Source organism: Aulostomus chinensis, chromosome 5, assembly GCF_037954235.1.
Source record: "Aulostomus chinensis isolate RoL2024-O1b breed Wild chromosome 5, RoL_Achi_v1.0, whole genome shotgun sequence".
In the NCBI taxonomy this organism is placed as follows: Eukaryota; Metazoa; Chordata; class Actinopteri; order Syngnathiformes; family Aulostomidae; genus Aulostomus; species Aulostomus chinensis.
In genome coordinates this window covers 11,608,443-11,629,556 of record NC_141324.1, presented here as the reverse complement: position 1 = coordinate 11,629,556, position 21,114 = coordinate 11,608,443, and the positions used below count along the sequence as shown (strand labels likewise).

The 21,114-nt window shown below is 41.5% G+C and overlaps 2 protein-coding genes across 5 annotated transcripts in view; one reads left to right on the top strand and one right to left on the bottom strand.

The window, feature by feature from the left end:
- Nucleotides 1-5,396: 5,396 nt before the first annotated feature.
- Nucleotides 5,397-13,085, top strand: fzr1b (fizzy/cell division cycle 20 related 1b). 2 transcript variants are annotated; one of them, XM_086203121.1, is made up of 14 exons: nt 5,397-5,656; nt 5,924-6,129; nt 6,345-6,446; nt 6,545-6,608; nt 6,700-6,827; nt 7,726-7,808; nt 7,891-8,074; nt 8,160-8,225; nt 8,333-8,435; nt 8,547-8,728; nt 11,272-11,505; nt 11,789-11,893; nt 11,982-12,074; nt 12,547-13,085. In XM_086203121.1, the coding sequence occupies exons 2-14, from the start codon at nt 6,031-6,033 to the stop codon at nt 12,586-12,588; spliced, it is 1,485 nt and encodes a 494-aa protein (XP_086059247.1). In that variant the 5' UTR covers nt 5,397-5,656; nt 5,924-6,030; the 3' UTR covers nt 12,589-13,085. The 2 variants fall into 2 exon arrangements, with proteins under 2 accessions (XP_086059247.1, XP_086059248.1); XM_086203122.1 differs by having other exon boundaries at nt 5,405-5,656; nt 5,924-6,108; nt 12,547-13,084.
- The window catches only part of LOC147261191 (importin-13-like), a 29,356-nt gene continuing 20,525 nt past the window's right edge, over nt 12,284-21,114 (bottom strand). For 2 of the 3 annotated variants that reach the window (XM_086203120.1, XM_086203119.1), the window contains 4 exons: nt 16,280-16,338; nt 16,098-16,187; nt 15,232-15,413; nt 12,284-13,289 (listed from right to left, as the gene is read on the bottom strand). In XM_086203120.1, the coding sequence (XP_086059246.1) occupies nt 13,196-13,289; nt 15,232-15,413; nt 16,098-16,187; nt 16,280-16,338 (425 nt within the window). In that variant the 3' untranslated portion in view covers nt 12,284-13,195. Of the gene's footprint in view, nt 13,290-15,231; nt 15,414-16,097; nt 16,188-16,279; nt 16,339-21,114 lie in introns of those variants that run through there. The other variant, XR_015115713.1, reaches the window with a different exon arrangement.

Below are 21,114 nucleotides of genomic sequence, written 5' to 3'. Positions count from 1 at the left end.
CTTGGATGAGGAGCCTGTGGTGAACTGTGAAGACATTGAGCAGGTTTTGCAGGAGTGGACCCAGACATGGAGCTATGAGTGGCTGATCCAGTTGTTCCAGATGCGCGTTCATGTACAAACAATGAATTACAGACTATGCTATGTTTTTAATGCTATTGTTTACTTCTGTTTATTTATGCCTGCCAGACAGCAGTTGATTTGCATGAAGAGTGTGAATTAGCTGCTTGAAAGGGGGGAGGGGCACATTTATCTACAGTCTGGGCTACCTTGCTGAGGCTGCTGCACCCAGACCAACCGGATAAAGCGGAGGACGACGATGATGACGCACATATATGACTAAATGTTGTAATCTGCCCTGAAAAACATTACTTAATTACTTGAATTAAAATAATATTAAGGTGCTCCTGAAAATATTTGGGTAAAGCACACAATTGGGTAATTTGTCTATCTTGGTTTCCAATCATAAACCTACCAAATAAAAGTTCAATTTAAATAAGTCTTACCAGGTGCATCTTGACTGAAATGTTTCATATTATTCGTATTGAGTTCCAAAAAATACCAAGACTGTCTGCATCACAAACGACTCTATCCTGCAAAATCCTTAGACTCACCTCTCCAGTAGAGGTCTCTCCCCCCTCCCTCCCTGAGCTCCTCTGCCCTGACTCCATACAGATCAGTGGGGATGGTGGGGTGATTATTATTAATGATAATAATGATATGTGAATAAGCTCAGCTCCTGTGTGCATCCATGTGTAAAGTGAGAAACACAGCTGATGCTTCAAAGTGCATTTCATCTAGCTATCCCAGCTAGCTAAGCAGCATCCTTTTAGAGCTGGAATGTCACTTTTGTTAGCAAAGCTCAGATGTGCACAGAGAGTCTGTAGTGTGCAAGCTGGGTTTGCAGGGAGCTTGGGACTTTCTGCCGTTAGCTGGAGGAGCTAACTGTTACTACCATTAGTAGTACGTACTTTTCTGAAGAACTTCCTAATATCCATTTCTGTCCCGCTGCATGTTCAAGCGAGGTTCAGGGAAAATGTGGACTGGTTTATGAGTAAAGTGAGCATTCTCTATATAAATAGGTGAAATGGACTGGACAGTGACGCGCTGAAGCGGCTCGCTCTAACAGACAGATTGTTGATCATATTTACTGACCCTTTTTCACAACTAAAATTTTTTAAAAAAACGAATCAATACCAAATTATTTAGGGGAATATTTTAGCGGGGCTTCAACCTAATGACGCCACTGCCAAGAACACATCTGAGTCTTGAAATATGTGGCAACTGTGCTGGTTTGAAGGTTCGCATGGCATTTAACAAAATCACTGAAAAATGCAGTGATCCTTAAGGGGTTTTTAAGCCCTATTAAAACAAAAGGTCTGGGGTGAGTCCACCAAGGAGGGTGAGCTCCAACAAATCAGACATTAACAAGTGCAAATTATTTTCAATTCAGTTTGCTGAGTCTGTTGACTTATTGTCCAGGTCCATCCAGGTCGCTGTTTTCATTTGATGTTTAAAGGGAGTTTTTGACTTTACTTCCTCTGAATACATTCCCCTGGTTGTAGTTATTACAATGCAGTGAAGGAGGACTTTGATAAAAGGTCCCTTTTGAAAAGCTGGTATCTATGACAACTGACAGAGCACCTGCAGCGACGAGTCGTCACTTAAGTATTTATTGTGCGCTGTTAAGCGGACCTGGACTTTCCTAAACTTCGGAACTATCATTTGCAGCATTCACCAACCGGCTATATGGGCAGCAATTGTGAGGTTTGAATATGTCATGGCGCCTCTTCATAAGATCGTTCCATTCAAGCAAAGGCAAAGCACAAACAAAGCTTCAGGACGGTCCTGGAGGAATCAGCATTGGGATCTCATCCATCACACACTACACTGTAAATGAGGTGGGAGCGCTTTCCCTGCCGGATGAAATCAAGATGGTCGACTTACAAGAGATACGATCAGGCTTCTTTTTGAAATACTGTATTATATTATATAAATATTATTTTTTGATTGAATATTAAGATACCATTTGCCCGACTCTGTAAAAGCCTTTTATACAATCGAAAGGGAATTTTTATAAGAAATATTTGCAATATTATGATTTTTGTGAATGTTTTATTGAATGGTGTAGCAACCCTTGGATCCCCAGAGTCTGGACTGATGCCTAAGGCGTCTTTTATTTTAGTTAGAGCAGCGTCGTCACGTCCACCAGAGCACCGTGAAAACTGTGTCAGGGTATACAAAACATAACAAACAAGTCACCATACAGTTTTCACCATACAATCTTCATAATTTTGTCCATAATATTAAAACATCAACCAAGCATTCCTTCAAACAAAGTGTTCCATGCACACTGATCCAAACTCACAATGTTACAATAATGCAATGTTTCAAAATAAACAAACATACCTCACTGCGCTCACCAAGGATGCTTAAATAATTTGAATCTTTTCTTCTGTTCAAACAGGCGTCAATGTTCTTTTCTGTGCAAATGAAGCAGAAGTTAAGCTGGAGCCTGGAGATCAAACCTTTGTGGCCCAGGCTCAAACAAAGCAGCCTCCTCATTACCAACACCTGTTGGGTTACCTTTACCTGTCTCTCCCTCTTGTGGAGCTACGGTGTCACTCAGAGGACAAAATTCAATCCCCCAAATTCATACAGCATTCCCACACATACAGTAGTCACTCACAACTTCACATACCAACTATCCTAAAAACACACACACACAAAAATAGAAGCAATAATTAATAACTTTGAGAGTTTATATTTGTTAATAAAACGGAATGTAAACAATACACATTTAGAACATTTTACTGAGACAAAACAAACACATACAAGGACGAGTGTGGTCCTTTACAAATGGGAACATGTATAAAAATCCTTCCAGAAGAATCATAAACACTGGATACATTAGCGATCCAGTGAAACAGGCAAGGATGTCCCCTGTCAGCTTATTTGTTCATCCTTGTAATAGAAATACTGGCCATAAAAGAATAGGAAATAATGCTCATATTGAAGGTTTGGAGGTGAATGGATTTGAGTCAGAAGCCTTCCATCTAAAATCAGATATTCTGTCACTCCAGACCCTTATCTTTGAGTTAAACTGAATTATGAAAAAGTGTTGCATTCTCAGAATTTGAGCATTAATGCATTCAAATGATGACATACTGTGTTTGCTCCAATCAAATGGTTTGATTGCCACGTGAGACTTTTTGGTTGATACTAATCATGATTTGAACCTGAAAAACGTGGATGAAATTCCACACAGGTGGAGAGGAAAACATTTGACAATTCCTGGTAAAGTTACAATAATCAATTCTTTGATAGTGTCAGAGTTCACATTTTTTCTTCTGTCTTTGCATTCTCCTGATGCTTTTTTACAGCATATGAAAAGAAAGTCTTTAGATTTATCTGGGATTATGAACCAGAAAAAAATGTAACGCAGCTATTTGCCCAACACTCGTGAAACTGATGGTCTAGGTTTAATATATCTACAAGTTTTGGACTGTAGTCTCCTCAAACTTTAACCCTATCTTCAATTTTCCCACTTGCAATGATTAATTTACCAATTTTCCAAAATTTTCTCAGTTTATGAATTCGTTTTCTTTAGGTTATAAATCAAAGTTTGTGTTTCCAAAAGACAGAGGAGAGACAGGGGATAACCATAACGCAAAAGCTCTTATGGTTATGATATTGTGAAAGAATATTTGTGTAGATTATAAACCAGTTCACTGGCATCTACTTTCAAATGCACATTACTATTTTGTGAATGACTCACTGAATGTCAAAGGAGAGTCTTTTTTAAGTTATGATTTCCGTAATTTTATAATATGGGGATGTAGGTATGAGGCATTGCTATGTGCATCTTTTGTCTTCAATACCTTTAACATTGAAACACATGATTTAAAAAAAATCACCATATAATTAAGATTTTTGTCACCCTCCCTTTGTAAAAAATTGTAATGGCTGAATTTGAAAATTATTTCTGCCACGTATCATGACGTCATGCTCTCTGGGAACATAACTTCTCATCCACACAACATATTGGAAGATGTGTTTGACACTCCTCTTTCTTGCTTGAATAGCTTTCAGTTTATTTACGAATCAACTTGTTCTCCTAATTTCTAGGCTTTTCAGTTGAAATTCCATCCATTTTCTACCGCTTGATGGTCACGGGGGGCTGGAGCCTATCACACCTGTCTTCAGGCGAGAGGCGGGGTACACCTCGGATGGGTGTATATATATATATATATATATATATATATATATATATATATATATATATATATATATATATATATTTATTTATTTATTTATTTATTTATTTATTTATATATGTCAAGTGTCATGAGACAACTTTTGTTGTGATTTGGCGCTATATAAATAAGATTTAGATTTAGATTGATCAAAATTCCAAAAGTAAAATTTCACTAAATTGGGCTTGATGCTAAAGAAACTGTGCTGGAGTGGTTAGCATTGTCACCTCACAGCAAGACGGTTTCGAGTCTGAGCCCCAGTTTAAGCACTTGTGGAGATTGTACGTTCATCCTGTGCCTGTTTGGCTTCTCCCACAGCCCAGACACATGCAAGAGGGGACTAAGGCTGGAAGTATGAATGATTCTCTGTCTATATGTGATGGACCTGTCCAGGATGTACGCCCCTTCCTGCAGGAAGGCTGCTGGGATAGGCACCAGCCCCCCTGAACCCTAAACAGGATTAGCGGTAGATGATGGATGGATTATTTACAAATTAAGTAGCCTATTACACCAGGCAAGAAAAAAGTTCCAAAACAAAATCCTGACATTTTATTCATTCTGCTTTAATTAGTTTTTAGCATTGCATTTCTGTTCTTGATAATTGTTTTTGTATATTCTTATTTTTAATAGCTTATGTGTACATAGGTGTATATATATATATATATATATATATATATATATATATATATATATATATATATATTCACTCTCATTGTCACAGTTTTTGTTTTTTTTGTAATGTCGTTTTTATCTCTATAATGCCAAGTAACTTTTTTTTTTTACCCCATTGCTTGTTGGTATAGCTTTGAATTTTTTAATAGCTGTAATTGTAAACATTTTTTTTGTTTTTGTAGCTTTTATGGTCTCCCCTTGGCCAGTCAGCTTGCCTGTAAACTATTAATAACTTTAAACTGCAATAACCTGTAAACGCTATGCGAATAAAGGCTGATTAATTTAAGTGCCGAGTTTTTCGGGGATCCCCTGTTAATGAAATATCACATGTCGATTATCAAAAAAAGTTTTTCGGAGGGCAACGGCGATGAAGCAGGGGGACATCCGGAGTTACACCCGACGTTGCTTAGAGCTACAGAGCAGTATTTTAATCAGCAACTACCGTCACTGGGTCGTCCCATGAGCAGGAGCGATAAAGCACCAGCGGGAGTCGCTGTCGAGCCGCGCACCTCTGATCGCATAAACACTAGAAGTCAGCACAAGAATTCCTGCTACAGCTGATTCGGTCGCCATTTTTGTCGAGAACATAAACAACACTAGAGAATTGCGTAGGCGTCTGGCAGTTGCGCTGCTTCTGGGACGACGGCGACAACAGCCTCCCCGCTGGTCCGCTTAAAGTTCCAGGCAAAGATGACAGTTGAGGTAGCCACCTGAACCGCCGTGTCACTCGGGTAAGTACCTCGCTGTGCAGCCGCAGGGCTCCGGGATTTTCTAGCGTTAGCTCGAGGGCTGATGCTTGCGCCAGCCAGATGCCATGACAACAGTGCGGGTGTCATTAGAGCACTGTTACCGTGTCAAGCGTCTTTGCTTTATTTAAACATTTTTCAAAGACCAAACATGACTAAATGCTGTCGTGAATACATCTGGTGTATCCGGACATGGTGTGGGTTTCCCACCAAGAGTGAGCTGATGAATTTCAGCTTCCTTATTTTTCACAGAGATGGGGGTCCAGTGTGGATTTCCTCACCGGTGGTAGCGGAGGTTCAATAAAGGGGGGCCGGGGGGAGCGGCCGGGGGAATCGTGCTGCTTGTCAGCCCGGCTGAGATGGACCAAGACTACGAGAGACGTTTGTTGAGACAAATCAACCACCAGAACCTGCCGACAGAGGCTCGCCTGAGCAAGGTGAGCCTCGAAGGAGCAGATGTAAGGAATGTTGGGGGCGCTGAGACAAGTATAGGTGTGTTTGTAAGAATTAAGTTATGTTTATCGACTCTGTAAGGTTAAAGCCCCTGTAAATTCTGTTTTGGGCCTACCTCTTCTCCATAATATTAACACCTATACTGGGATTCTGTGTATTTTTTTCCTGCCCCCCCCCCCCCCCCCCCAACAAATTAAACAAAAACCAAACACACACACAGAGCGGAAGCGCTACCTGCAGTCCTGTCAGTGTGAAGTCAGGGGACCGCTTCATTCCCACCCGTGCTGGAAGCAACTGGAGCATCAACTTCCACTATGCAAATGTGAGTCATTTATCTGTTGAATGAGTCACCCGCTCACTTGGCTTGTGAGGATAACGATTATGATGATAATGATGATACAATGACGATTATCACTCCAGGAGAACTGTCGCTCGCCCAACCAGAACCATAAAGCAAAGGATGCCAGTTCAGATTCCAGCAAAGGTCAGAAATCCACTTTGGAGGCTGTTTGTGTAAATATTTCCTTAAACAATTAAGTGTTTGCATCACTGCTGTCACTGACCTCCACCTCCAGATGCTGTGGCCTATGCTGCCCTGTTGAGGAATGAGCTTCTGGGGGCAGGGATAGAAACTGTGCCAGACCCTCACATAGATGATCGGCGGCATGCAGTCTTCTCTCAAGACTCTCACAGCCTTTTTAGGGTACAAATCTGGAAAAGACACATCTAAATAGGTTACTAAACTTGATGTTTAGCTGTAAATGTGCATTAGTAAGGAGAAACACAGTGTATTTGGATACATAGATCAGATCTGATGGACTATAAAACATGAACATGCCAGAATTTAATGTCATTTATTTGTTGATGTTGACAAAGGCACACCAACTTTTTGGAAAATATTCTTACAGTCCATCCTTCCAACAGCAAGACAAGACGAGCGATACCCTTCTCTCCTTGGTGATGCATCGGCACTGTGACCTGCAGAGACTATCTGACTGCTCGTTAGCTTAGCACATTGAATCACTGTGTATGGAAAGTGTAGTTTTACTCTTCTAAAAGTAATCAAACACTTTTCTCCTGAACAGTCTTTGCCTGCATTAATATAATGAGGACTGTGCAAAAAGATCCTTTGGAAATGTGAAATTTGTGATTGTGAGATTGTGATTTTAGAGGAAGGTAAATTATTACTCCCCTGATGGGTGCACTGATCTCATGCAGTATCTCAAAATTTCTGTCTGCATAACAAAACATTGGCTTATTTCTGCTGTTATTTGTCATGGCTGAGTTTGTAAGAGAGGATTGCTTCTGAAGAAACCAAGGTTCTGAACCATATCTATTCTCTGCCTTTCTACGGAGGTTTGCCAACACTTCTATTCCACTACCATTCATTGTGCTAAGCTAACTTGCGGTCGTCATTTCTCAGTGGGTCTCAGCTCCCCTAATACACACACAGAAAGGAGAGGGGTGTCTATCCTATTTGCCTGGCTCTGAGCAGGATGGCACCAACAGTAGTTCCCAAAAAGTTTTTGTCTAAAACATTAAAATATAAATCTGCTTTAGTTTGATAGAACAGTAAAACCATGGTTGTGCTTTATCCACAGTACACTGTCCACAGTAAGAGAGTGCCTTTTGATAGTGATAATGAAGTCTCACAATACTCCCTTTCTCCGCTTAGTAACAAGAGGTATGAAGAATCTCACTTCAGCTGCATTGTGCATTGCACCGATGCTCTCAGATAACTCCCTTTCCTCTTGACGTTCTCCCAGTCACAAGCTGCTCCGTTCTCCTCGTAAGCCAACCCGGAAGATCTCCAAGATCCCTTTCAAGGTGTTGGATGCTCCAGAGCTGCAGGATGACTTCTACCTCAACCTGGTAGACTGGTCAGCAGGTAACCTGCTCAGTGTTGGCCTGGGAGCCTGCGTCTACCTGTGGAGTGCCTGCACCAGCCAGGTCGGAAAGACATCAAACCAGACAGCAAGGGGGTCTAGGCTGATGTATTGCAGACAAGTGGAGCGTTTTGTGTCTGTCTTCACAGGTGACAAGGTTATGTGATCTTTCCGTGGACGGGGACTCTGTTACTTCAGTATGTTGGAATGAGAGGGTGAGCTGCCACTTATCATTCTAGGTTCTATTTGTGACTTTATTATAAGCAAACAGAAATAGAATAAAATAACATTGTGATCACTCCTGTATTCAATTTGATGGTAGGGAAGTCTGGTTGCTGTAGGAACCCATAAGGGGTATGTTCAGATCTGGGATGCAGCAGGAGGGCGGAAGCTGATCAGTCTAGAGGGTCACTCAGCTCGTGTTGGTCAGTCTGTTGTGTTTTCTAAAAACTGCCCGACTTTCCAACTTTGTTGTCAAGAAACATTATTGGCGTTTGGAATTTAGAGACACCTCCTTCTTAACCATTATGTCCAAGGTGCTCTGGCATGGAACGGAGAGCAGCTGTCATCAGGAAGTCGGGACAGAGTGATCCTACAGCGGGATGTCAGAACCCCCCCTTCTGCTGAGAGGAGGCTGCAAGGTCACAGGCAGGAAGTGTGTGGTCTTAAATGGTCTCCAGACCACCAGCATCTCGCCTCTGGGGGCAACGATAACAAGGTGAGAGATGAGGAAAGGAACACAGCAACCTTTTGGTAAATATCCTTGTCCATCCTCACCACAGCAAGACAAGAAGATAGATGTCAAGTCAGTTTTATTTGTATAGCGCCAAATCCCAACAAAAGTTATCTAATGACTCTTTACAAGTGGAGCAGGTCTAGTTCCACACTCCTTCAATGAATCTACACCCAGCGATTCTCCATCAGCAAGCACATCCTGCAACAGCGGCGACTAGGGGTGTAACGATTCATCAATAGATCAATGAATCGATTTCTGTTCCTACGATTCAACTGCATTGATCTGTGCTCGGCAAATTGGTCTTCCAAATGACGTGTATCGATTAAAAATCAATTTAAATGATAAAGAATTGATTGAATCGACACTATGAAAATGTGCATTGGATTCAAGCATGGCAAACATGAGTGATTGTGTTTTTGGCACTTTCAGACACGTTAAACGTTACTCGATTGAGTCTGCCTGTCCGTGCCGGCTGAAGCGCAAATCTCAGCAACAACACAGCATGGCGGATGGCAGAGGAGAGAAAGAAATTTTCCTGCCATCGTTTCGGTCAAGTGTATGGAAACACTTTGGCTTTTATGAAGACGGAGGAGTTTAAAATAAGTCGGTCGCTGTTTGTAGAATAAGTAAATGTGAAATAAAAACAAAGTCAACACGACTAATCTGTTCAACCAGCCACTGAGGCGCCATGGGATTTCACACTGGCTGGCCGACCAGGACCGTCCAGGCAACTCCTCCAGCGTTACCACTGCTGCAGCACAGCAAGGTAACGCCAGCTCTGCAGGAAGCTCGAGTGTTGCTAGCATGTTTACAAAGAAACTGAGCTCGGGCAAAAGAAATTACACAAAAAATCCAAATATCCATTATTTTAAACCTGATTCCCTTACAACGAACAGCAGAGATCTATGAAACTTCGCCTGAACTGTCCAGTTTCCAGGTATTTATTTCACAGCCACAATAGTTTAAGTTTTGGCAAAAAGTTACTGAATCGATTTCAAGACACTGAATCGAATCAAATCGAATCATTCTAAATGAATTAATATTGTCCTTGAATTGAACTGGCAACTATGAATCGTGATTTGTATTGAATCGTTGTTAAAATGTATTGTTACACCCCTAGCAGCGACGAGAACCTTCCTTTAACAGGCAGGAATGTCCAGCAGATCCAGGCTCAATGGGGACAGCCTTCTGCTTTGACTGCTTGGGGGAAAAGAGAGCAGGAGAGCGGGGCAGAGACAAAGACAGATATCTAAGGGCTAGCCTAAGCAGCCTGATCAAAAAGGAAGGTTTTAAGTCTGCTCTTAAAGGTAGAGAGGGTGTCTGCATCCTGGACTGAAACTGGGAGACGGTTCCACAGGAGGGGAGCCTGATAGCTGAAGGCTCTGGCTCCCATTCTACTTTTAGAAACTCTAGGAACCACCAGTAACCCTGCATCCTGGGAGCGAAGGGTTCTAGCTGGATAATAGGGGACTATGAGCTCTGTCAGGTATGAAGGAGCCTGACTGTTGAGGACTTTGTATGTTAGAAGGAGAATTTTGAATTCTAATCTAAATTTGACAGGGAGCCAATGCAGAGAAGCCAGTACAGGAGAGACATGGTCTCTTCTACTAGTTCTCATCAACACGCGTGCAGCTGCATTTCGGACCAGCTGGAGAGTCTTTAGGGACCTACTGGTGCAGCCTGATAGGAGGGAATTGCAGTCATCCAGCCTGGAAGTGACAAAGGCAGGGACTAGTTTTTCTGCATCTTTTTGAGACAGGATGTGTCTGATCTTAGCAATGTTACGTAGATGAAAGAAAGCAGTCCTAGAAATTTGCTTTATGTGGGAGTTAAAGGACAGATCCTGATCAAAGAGAACTCTTAAGTTGTGTTCACACCAAACACAACACAAATTTTTCGCACAACAAGTTTACATGTAAAGTCTATGTAGAGAGGTAATTACCGTAGATGCGAATTTGCGTGTATACTCGCTGGGCGATGCGAATAATGCAACGTGAACTTCGCAGTGAGAAATTGTGACGCGAATTGTGCGCAGGTTGAAAATATTCCACTCGCGCGACAAATTTGCGTGACGTTGTGTCGAGAGAGTCTATCAGCCTTGAGATTCCACTGGCATCAATGCAATGAATGGGAGTGTTAGCTTAGAAAACTGCAGAGAGACTTTGGTTCTTTCAGAACTCTCTAGCTCGGTAGTTAACCAAAGTCAAAGGAGAGAAAATTTTGGTCCAGTGTAGCTTCTCTGCATTGACTTCCTGTAACATTATCAATTGACTTGACACTATTTCCTGCTTCTTAGATACAAAGCCCTTAATGTGCAAGGACCAAGCTATGTTTAGAGATTATGAAATGCATTGTGAACTCCTTCTGTCTAATATTCTTTGAGCGTGTTTTTTAATGATCTTTTTGTTATAAAGCACTTGGAGTTGTATTTTTTTGTATGAAAGAGAATATACAAATAAAGATTATTATTTGTAGTATACCTTTTTGTGAGTGTCTTCTCACCCTCCCTGTTGTCTGGTGGTCAGTTACTGGTGTGGAACAGCTCCAGCCTGCTCCCTGTGCAGCAGTACAGTGACCACCTAGCTGCAGTGAAGGCCATCGCTTGGTCCCCCCACCAACATGGCCTGCTGGCATCAGGCGGTGGTACAGCTGACCGCTGCCTCCGCTTCTGGAACACACTGACAGGACAGGCACTACAGAGCACAGATACTGGCTCGCAGGTCTGCAACCTGGCATGGTCCAAACATGCTAATGAACTGGTGAGGAGTTGTACTAGCAGACTCTCATATGTGATATTCTAAGTCCTGTTGTTGTCTTGCAGTGTTTTTGAGACTTAGTTCAACTGCTTTCAGGAGGGGTGTTATAAAGAGGAATATTTTCACTTTCAGTATATTCTAGCTAAATAATGGCTGTCATAAATGGAAGTTCTTTTTCCTTGTATGGTCCCACACCTCTTCACAATATGTCATTATAGCAGCAGGCAGTGATTGTAAACCCAAGATAGTAGAAGTGTAACATTCTTAGTTCTTTACTTTGTCCAAGGTGAGCACTCATGGCTACTCTCAGAACCAGATCTTGGTGTGGAAGTACCCATCCCTCACCCAGGTGGCCAAGTTGACGGGACACTCATACCGAGTGCTCTATCTGGTGGGAAGACGCATGCTTCCATTTATTTATCTGATTTCATCAAGCATTTTCTAATTTGTCCCCTCACCTGTCTCTATGTGTGTGTCAGGCCGTTTCACCAGACGGTGAGGCCATTGTTACAGGTGCAGGGGATGAGACACTACGCTTTTGGAATGTGTTCAGTAAAACACGTTGCATCAAGGTACATTACTTGAATAAGTGATCAGTTTTATAGCTGCCTGACACCAATTTGCAATAATTGGTGAGTTGTTCAAATCAGCAAAGAAAACAATGCTATAAATATTTCTGTTATTGTCTCTTGCGCTTATTTTTGTTATTCCTTGTAAAGAGCTGTTTGTTTTTTAAAGGGATCAATTTTTTGGAGTCATCTTCTTTGAGTGTTTGTTAAGTAGTCTGTAAACTTGTTCCAGATATCTGTATCCAGAGTCCAGATGTTATTCATACCCCATGTATGTCTAAGAAGCAGAGATAACACCTGCAAAAAGCTGTTGCATTTTCTCTTTGAGATTGTATTGCCCCACACTTTGAATGTGTTTAATTTGTATCCTTTGTTTTTGTGATAACTATACACACTGAAATGTTTGATTTAGAACTCTCACAATTCACCCAAAAAAGTTAATTAATTTGTGAAATATCTGACTTTTATTCCTCAGGAATCCAAATCAGTCCTGAACCTCTTCACCAGAATCCGATAATGAAGACTTTGGCTCAGGACTGGTTCCCATCGAAAGCTGTGGTTGACCTGCACCGAGCCCGCCACCCACACACACAACTGCTAAACCCCCACCACAGTAATATCACTGCATTACAAAGGAATGAGCAGGTTAGGTCAGGACATGTTGTCTGCTTTAAAAAGTTGTTTTCTTTTCTGATGAAGTGATGAAATTGTTTTATGTGTCAGCAGAAGTACATGTGTACAAGAGTTACGTCATGTACCATACCACGTTTTTAAAAGACTCTCCTGTCAGAGAAGAAGCCTGCCTTGTGTTTGTGTGTTTGTGGGGAGGTATATTTTGATAATGTGATCTACAACACAAGAGAAAAAATAAGTAATTTAAGGCCACACACACACACACACACCAAACTAACTGATGATGACACTTCTTTATCCAAAATGAAGAACTTGTTGCCCAAACACTCACACATCCTGATATCAATAAAGAGCTGTCAGAGTCCTCTAAAGTCTGTGTTTGATAAATTCCAAGTGTCACTGCCCCCATGGTGACAGTCTGACTTTGCTCCACTGGTCGTTGAAGCAATTGGTGTTTTGGGTTCATTGATCCCTTTCTTAGAGGCAGGAGCTCAGCAGTTGAAGTATCCTGAACCTTGCAGACCTCGACAAAGCAGCGAGAACTCCATCACGATCTCCTTCATGTGACTCTTGCTGGTTTGCTCCCTAGGAGGAAGAGATGAAGGTCGGAATTTAGTCCAGCACTCATTCGAAGTGAATGCTTTTTAGAGCACAAATGGAGAGGATGCCAGTTCCTTTTGCCCTTGGTACTGGGAGATTTGACAAACCCAAACACAATCAAGAATAACTCAACCACAGAGATGGGTAAACCTCAGAGGTTGTGTCAGCAATATTGTGGCTGTAATACAATACGGTTTTAACCAGCCACGGGCTGGATCACCAAATGTTTCTTTTTTACCATTTCTTGAATGAACCTGAAAAAAAAAACCACAACCTCTTCGTTACAGTTCAAACACTACCAAGGATATTTACAGTATTTTATATGTATGCGTTATTAGATTTTGCCATTGTCCACTGTAAAACAAGAGCACAAATCCAGGAAAATCATTCCATCTTCCAGTTTAGCAGTTTGATTGGAAAAGTTCAATTTCATTTCAAAACTAAACACTCAATCAACTATGTGTATGTGTGTGTGTGTGTGTGTGTATTAAAGGGGAGAAACAACTATTTAGCAATGAAAACTAACTGAATTCTAAATTCTGATAAAATAAAACTACAATATCCAATTGCTCAATTAACAAATGAATTATTATTCTATTAAAAAAATGAATATATTTCTAAGATTTCCAAAGTACAAAACATTATTTGGACAAAATTAACTCAGAATATATTTTTGGTAACATTAAAACCTTTGAGAAAAATTGAGACATACAGAGACATTCAGAAAGATTGGCAATTTTAAGTAGCCAATTACCAAATTGTTAGCCAGTTGCTAACTCATTAAGAACTGCAAGAATGGCCACACAGAGAGTATTTGTGCCTTTGCATTAGATATTTTGACATATACTTGTTTTCAATCTCAACTTATTTTAGACCATATATTTTGAGGTAAGCAGATGTCTTGTTCCTACACTTACGTTAATTAATGGAAGCAAATTATATCTCGTAGCCTTAGAATAATCAAAATGGATGGAACAAATTGTATGTAAAAATTGTAAAAAATAAAATTGAGGGAACCAATTACATCTTTGGTCCAAAATCAGTCAATAGTTTCCTTCCACGTCCATTAGGGCTCTGAAGGCTAAAAAATAACAAAAATATATCTTTCTTTTTCGATGGGTTAAGAGCCTTCCAAAATGAATACGTTTCTTGATAAACTTTGAACAACTACGTTTGCAGACAATAAAAATTTCACTTCAGGGACACTACAGGGATCCTTTTCACACAGCAACAGAAAGAATGTAGTTTACAAAACACTGATATGAAATATGATACCTCAATTCCTAACTCCATCCATCCATTTTCTTCCACTTATCCTGTTAAGGGTTGCGGGGGGGCTGGAGCCTATCTATCATCTAGGGGCTCTCGGGTGAGAGGCGGGGTTCACCCTGGACAGGTCACCAGTCCATCTCAGGGCCAGCACATAGAGACAGACAACCATTCACACTCACAGTCACACCTACAGTCAATTTAGAGTATCAATCAGCCTCGTCCCCTCTTGATGTCTTTGGACTGTGGGAGGAAGCTGGAGTACCAGAGAGAACCCACACAGGAACAGGGAGAACATGCAAAACTCCACACAGAAAGATCCCGTGCCGGAGCCGGGGCTCATAACCCAAAGCTTCTTGTTGTGAGGCGCCAGTGCTAACAACTGCACCACCGTGTCACTAAGTTCCTAACTTGGATGCTAAGAATATAATCTTCTTTCCTATTCAGGGTCCAGTAATGATGACCAGCCATTGATGACATCACAGCAGACAAGGGAAAACTTAAAAAAAAAAAATTCAATTTGAACAGGCAGGAGATTTATGTAACTTCAGAATGTTTTGTTCATCATGAACTGAATTTTAATGTATTTGATGTGTTTAAAGAAAAGTGAATTATGGAAACACATCACATTTGCTGATCTAAAAACTTCGTTTGTTACCTTAAAAGCTGCTGGCTGAAGTTGCGTTTCTGCTTGCTGGAAATCTGGGCCGAGGGGAACCCTGGGGTTTGCAGCGTTTCTTTTAGCCACTGGGACAGCATCACTGGATAGTGTCGGTTTAGAATCAACAGCACCTCAGAGAAGTGGTCCATTACACCGTGAGAAGACATCCCTCCAATCGCCTAAGGCCGAAATTAAGGTATGACGACAGTTTTGTTATAGTTTAAATTAGAAATGAACACACTCTCTTTCAAAAACTGGTAAATAATTTGATTACAAATGAGCAGAGAATGATTAATACAGAGTAAATATTCCTTCCAGACACACACACACACACACATATATATATATATTTTTTTTTAAATATATTTTTTATATTTTTTAATATATACCTCAACATTTAAATTGCCATTTCAATCAATTTGTACCTTAAGGTGTCTGGGGTGAGATGGATCAGAGCCAGAGGAAGAGAAGCAGGAGGGTAAAACATGAAACACAGATTCTGGGATGCTTTCCGGGATGGGATTGAGCCGCGTCTTACCATGGACCATAATGATCAGTATACTTCCTACCTTTTATTTTTGTGTTATTAGGTGACTGTTATGCCCAGAGTGGTCATTAAACCACTGTCCGACCTTTTTAGTCTTTAATGAAGTCTTACAGAATAAAGGAAGTAAAGCCTGGTGGTTATTTGAAACTCTTTGCTCACGACATTTTTTTGGTGAACCAGTGGTAGCTCTCAATCACTCAGGCTTTCAAACACTTTAAAGTTGCAAGCAGCGCACAAAGAGCAAATTTTTCTGTGTATAAAAAAAAAAAAATCATACGTAGTTTTCGTTTTGTGTTTCATCCAAAGATTGCTTTACCTGGAGTATTGTTTCTGTCAGAAGCTTTCCATCCCTCTCCAGAACATCACTCAGAGCTGTAATGTCTTTGCAACGAGGCAACAGCTCTGTCTGTCAAAAAGAAGAAGAAAAACATGCATTTCTTAAGCTGATGAGCTGGAATTATACAGTAATAATAGTTCAAAATTTAAATGTCAACTTACAAAGAATATGCCGGCAGCTTTTACTGTGGGCGTCTCTGGAAATTTTAGTGATACAATCCCTAGACAAAGCAAACAGGATTTCTTTTGGTAAATTGTTTCAGCTGTTTAAATTTGCTTTGCTGGTTTAATTCTCAAAAAATTTACACGTTATTGTTTTTGTTTACTCTAGTTCTTAAGTTGCAGTCATTTGTTTTGATCACCATTTGAATATGCTTGTTTTATGTGATCATTTACAGAGCTTTATGTATTTATTAATAATACATGTACAAAGTCTAGTTGGTCAATGATATGCTTCTGACGATAGACGAGTTCTTACTGGAAATTGTTTCAACGGGGCTCATATACGGTATTGCACAAGGTGGACTTATATTGGCTTTTGGAAGGTGAAAATAATGAAGGGAATCCAAGGAGATCTGAATAATTCTTGAGGCTGATGTGGAAACATCAATGAAAAAGTCTTTAGAGGGAGGTAGGGTTGTTAATATTGCGCTTCATGTTGACGAATACCTCCTAAACAGAACAGTTACATTCACATTTGTAAAGATTACTTAAGGGATCCAGAAAGCAGGAAAGTAGAGTTTGTTTTTTTGTACCCTGTGTTAATTTTATACGGTGTCATAGATTGCCTTATTTGTACAGCAGAGCTGAAAGCCATAATGTGGTTGCTTAGGTGGGTGGATGAGTTTGTGTGTGTGTGTGTGTGGGGGGGGGGGGGGGGTGTTTGTGCTGACTCATTGTCAGCCATGATGGTACTGGGCGGGGCAGAGAGTTGCAGGGCTGGATCACATATAGTTGGGAAGATTTCAGTGATGGTGTTCAAATTGCAGAGATGGGGTTGTAGTGTAGGTTTCTTGTAGGTTCCAGCTCATATTCGTGTACAAGGAAACCAGGTTACTGAGGGGCAAGCTTAGCAGGGTATACTGCGGGTGAGGAGGTGTCATTTGGTAGGATGGAGTGTCGCAACATCAACACTGAAAGACTGATCCACAGTGGCAGCAAGAGTGGAATGAAGACACCAGACAAAGGAAATTATGTGACATAAATCAATCAATTATACCTGGAACTACAGTGTGCCTGCCTCAGATTGATGAAATCAGGTGGACCAGATCAAGGCTGGGTCACTGGCAAGTAAGCTCATTGGAATTGTAATGAAGACCGCTCAGATCAGGGGAATGGCTGATAATAGATGCCTAGGGTTAAGTGTCTGATATTAGTGTTGAGGCCCCACAAGAGGTTTTTTTTCATCTTCAAACAAAACTCCCACACGCTATGTGTGAGTTATGACTGAGAACATTGCCATCAAATACTACCTGGATACAGGCAGGGTGCAAGTTATAATGGAACAAGAGGAGCCATGGCTCCCCCAGTGGTGACATGAGCTCCCCTGGAAACATGGTATGTGAAATTTTGGGGAGCTCCAAAATATTGATATGCTAGCCAAATAAATGATATTTTGGGCATGGTTTTCAATCAAAGGTGTAAAGTCAGTGAAATAAAAATTGTGAAAAAAGTGAAAAAAAATCATATTTGAAGTTTACTATTCATGAAAAGATTGGTCACCAATCCAATGACTTAGCTAAGCTTGGCTAGTCAGCTGTGTTGGAAAGACAAAATAAGCAATTTGAGGAGGTCACCCTGGGCTTTGGGAAATTGTGTTAAGCATATTGAGCTGCTCTAGCACAGTGTACAGCTTGTCATGTGAATGTTTGTTGTGTATGTGTGTGTTTGTGTGTCTGTGTATGTCTTTAAGACCTGGACACTATTGAGGGGCGCACGTGTCGAAAGTGATCATTCCATGTACCCTACTGAAGGAGTGCTGTTGTTGTTATGAGAGGAGCTGAGGCAAATAAAGAAGAACTCTGTAGTTAAAGCAATGTCATAGTAATTTCATTGAGTGGTCATACTGAACATGGTGTCAGAAGTAAACCAGTGATTAGTGTGTAGCCTAAATGGTCATAAGGCAAGACAACACCACTCTCTTTAGGGAGAGAGACCCAAATACTGATATCACTCTATGCCAGCCACTTGACTATCCCCGCTTTAGGATTTCCAATGAAGGAAGAAGATAGGACAGAGGCTTTTGTAACCCAAAATATTACAATTTATCAAATCACAATCATAATTAAAGCTGCAAGCAGCGTTGTTAGGGCCTGAGCCCCTGCGCGGCCTGCCGCCGCATCCTTGACACGGGCCTGCGGCCATGTCCTTGACACCAGCCTGAATCCAAGGGTGTCTTGGTCAAATCTCTGGGCCTTGTAGTTTAGGAGTTAGAAGTCTGAGTCTGATCAGGGAGTGAGAGCAGAGCTGAGAGCTGGCCCTTGAAGAACCCCTCCCCCACTGCTCTGTCTTTGATCTGTGCTAGAGTGGAGAGCAGAGCTGGGAGCTGGCCCTTTAAGAACCCCTCCCCCACTGCTCTGTCTTTGATCTGTGCTAGAGTGGAGAGCAGAGCTGGGAGCTGGCCCTTTAAGAACCCCTCCCCCACTGCTCTGTCTCTGATCTGTGCTAGAGTGAGAGCAGAGCTGAGAGCTGGCCCTTTAAGAACCCCTCCCCACTGCTCTGTCTTTGATCTGTGCTAGAGTGAGAGCAGAGCTGAGAGCTGGCCCTTTAAGAACCCCTCCTCCACTGCTCTGTCTTTGATCTGTGCTAGAGTGAGAGCAGAGCTGGGAGCTGGCCCTTTAAGAACCCCTCCCCCACTGCTCTGTCTTTGATCTGTGCTAGAGTGAGAGCAGAGCTGAGAGCTGGCCCTTTAAGAACCCCTCCCCCACTGCTCTGTCTTTGATCTGTGCTAGAGAGAGAGCAGAGCTGAGAGCTGGCCCTTTAAGAACCCCTCCCCCACTGCTCTGTCTCTGATCTGTGCTAGAGTGGAGAGAGAGGAGGATTTTAACATTTGTAGTGTGTCAAAATCAAATAGCTCTGCATATGTTGGGCAAAAGTGGAGCATAATACCATATTTTTGTAGGGATTTTTGTCAGGAATACAGTGGTGTGTATTTTGAAGCTGTGGGACATTTAGTTTACATGTGAGAAGCGAGTGTTTGAGAGTATGTACCATGAGAGCAGGTTGGTTTCCATTGTAAGGTGAAAAGTGTAAAAAGTGTCTCCCCCACTTTGAGGGCTTATAAAACCCAAACCGTTTACCCTCTATAAAAACTTTTCATAACTTTTGATCAGCAGAGTTTGGAGAGTTATGTATGAAGATTTGGAAGCGATACCATGAACGCCCTAGGAGGAGACAGCGTTTGTTTGGGGCGCAAAATTGTCCAAAATTAGACATTCGTGTCCAAATTGTGGACATCCTGTTAGAGTTAGGTCAGGAGTGTCTGTGTATGATTTGCTCGTCTTTATGAGACGAATAAAACGGTGTTGGTCCCATGTCTGTAGGACATTCCTACAGGCTGTGGCGTGGTTTTTTGTGTATCTAGATGGCGCTACTGAGTAGAGCGCTTATTTTTTTAATTATCGAATTTTTCGCCACACCTGATGTGTGTACCAAATGTGGTGAGTTTTCGAGCATGTTTAGGGGGTCAATTTAACTTTTGAAGTGGTGAGTGTGTTGCGCAAACATAAAAGGGTCTTCGCCTGAAGAACCTTCAGGCTCAGGGCCTGATAAAAACCACACAACACCCCTACTTATATGTATGACACTTGTAGGTATTGCACACCAAATCACAAATGTGCGCGGACTGATCAATGGCACCGGGGATACTACAAGTGGTATCGTTCCTAAATGAGGCTCAGAGTTATAATCTCAATATTTTAAAATAACATGAGAAAATCAGAAATACTGGAGGAAAAACAGTGGTAGCTGTAGGCTATGCGCGCTGCGCTGATACAGCCTCACAATTATGGTCTTCCCGCTCACTCGGTGGGTGAGGAATGAAAATGCGCTGGGCCGGTACTTGGATATAGCCGTAGCCCACATGCGTCTCTCAAGCTCTCGCTTTGGTGTCAGCGACTGTGCTACTCGGGAAGCTACGGATGACTTTCCACACAGACTAAGAGAACAACCACATCAGGCAGACCTCCAACTGACAAGCGCACCATCCTTTCCTCCATCCGGTGACCATAAACGAGAACAAACGCGACTTCTAAAGTCTTCCTCTTCTTCTTCTTTTAAGGGTTTATGGCGGCTGGCATCAACTTATAGGTGCATTTGCCGCCACCCACAGGACTGGAGTGTGGAGCAGTAGATAAGCAGTTACAGACTATATCTACAAGGGTAACAAAAGACCCAAACCAAAATCAGAAAATAAATAAATAAATAAATAAAATAAAATAAAAGGAAAACCCATAAATAACTAATAATACACCAACTAAATCCTCTCCATTAACCCTGTTTTCCTTACATGCTTATTTACATTTTCTGTCCTTTTTAACAGATTCCCTAATGTGAATCCTATTTTTTCCCTTTGTAGTCCTGTCTTTAACGTTCTCCTCTCCCTCTCATATTCCTTACACTCCATCATCACATGCTCTACTGTTTTCTTTTCATTACACTTTCTACAGTTACATGTAGGATGTTTCCCTATCAAGTGTAATGTGCTGTTTAACCCAGTGTCCCAGTCTGAGCCCAGTGATGACCACCTCCTCCTTCCTGTTCCCGCTCAAAACCTGTTGTTCTCCCACTTGTTTCTGTATACTGTAGAAGTGCCGTCCTGTTTCATTTGTGTCCCAGTATTCTTGCCATACCTTTTGTATATGTCTTTTGATGATCGTCTTCCCTTCTTTTTTACCTATCGGATTATTGATGTTAATTGCTTGTAATCTGGTTGCCTGTTTTGCTAAAATGTCAACTTCTTCATTTCCCTCCACCCCTACATGAGCCGGGACCCACAC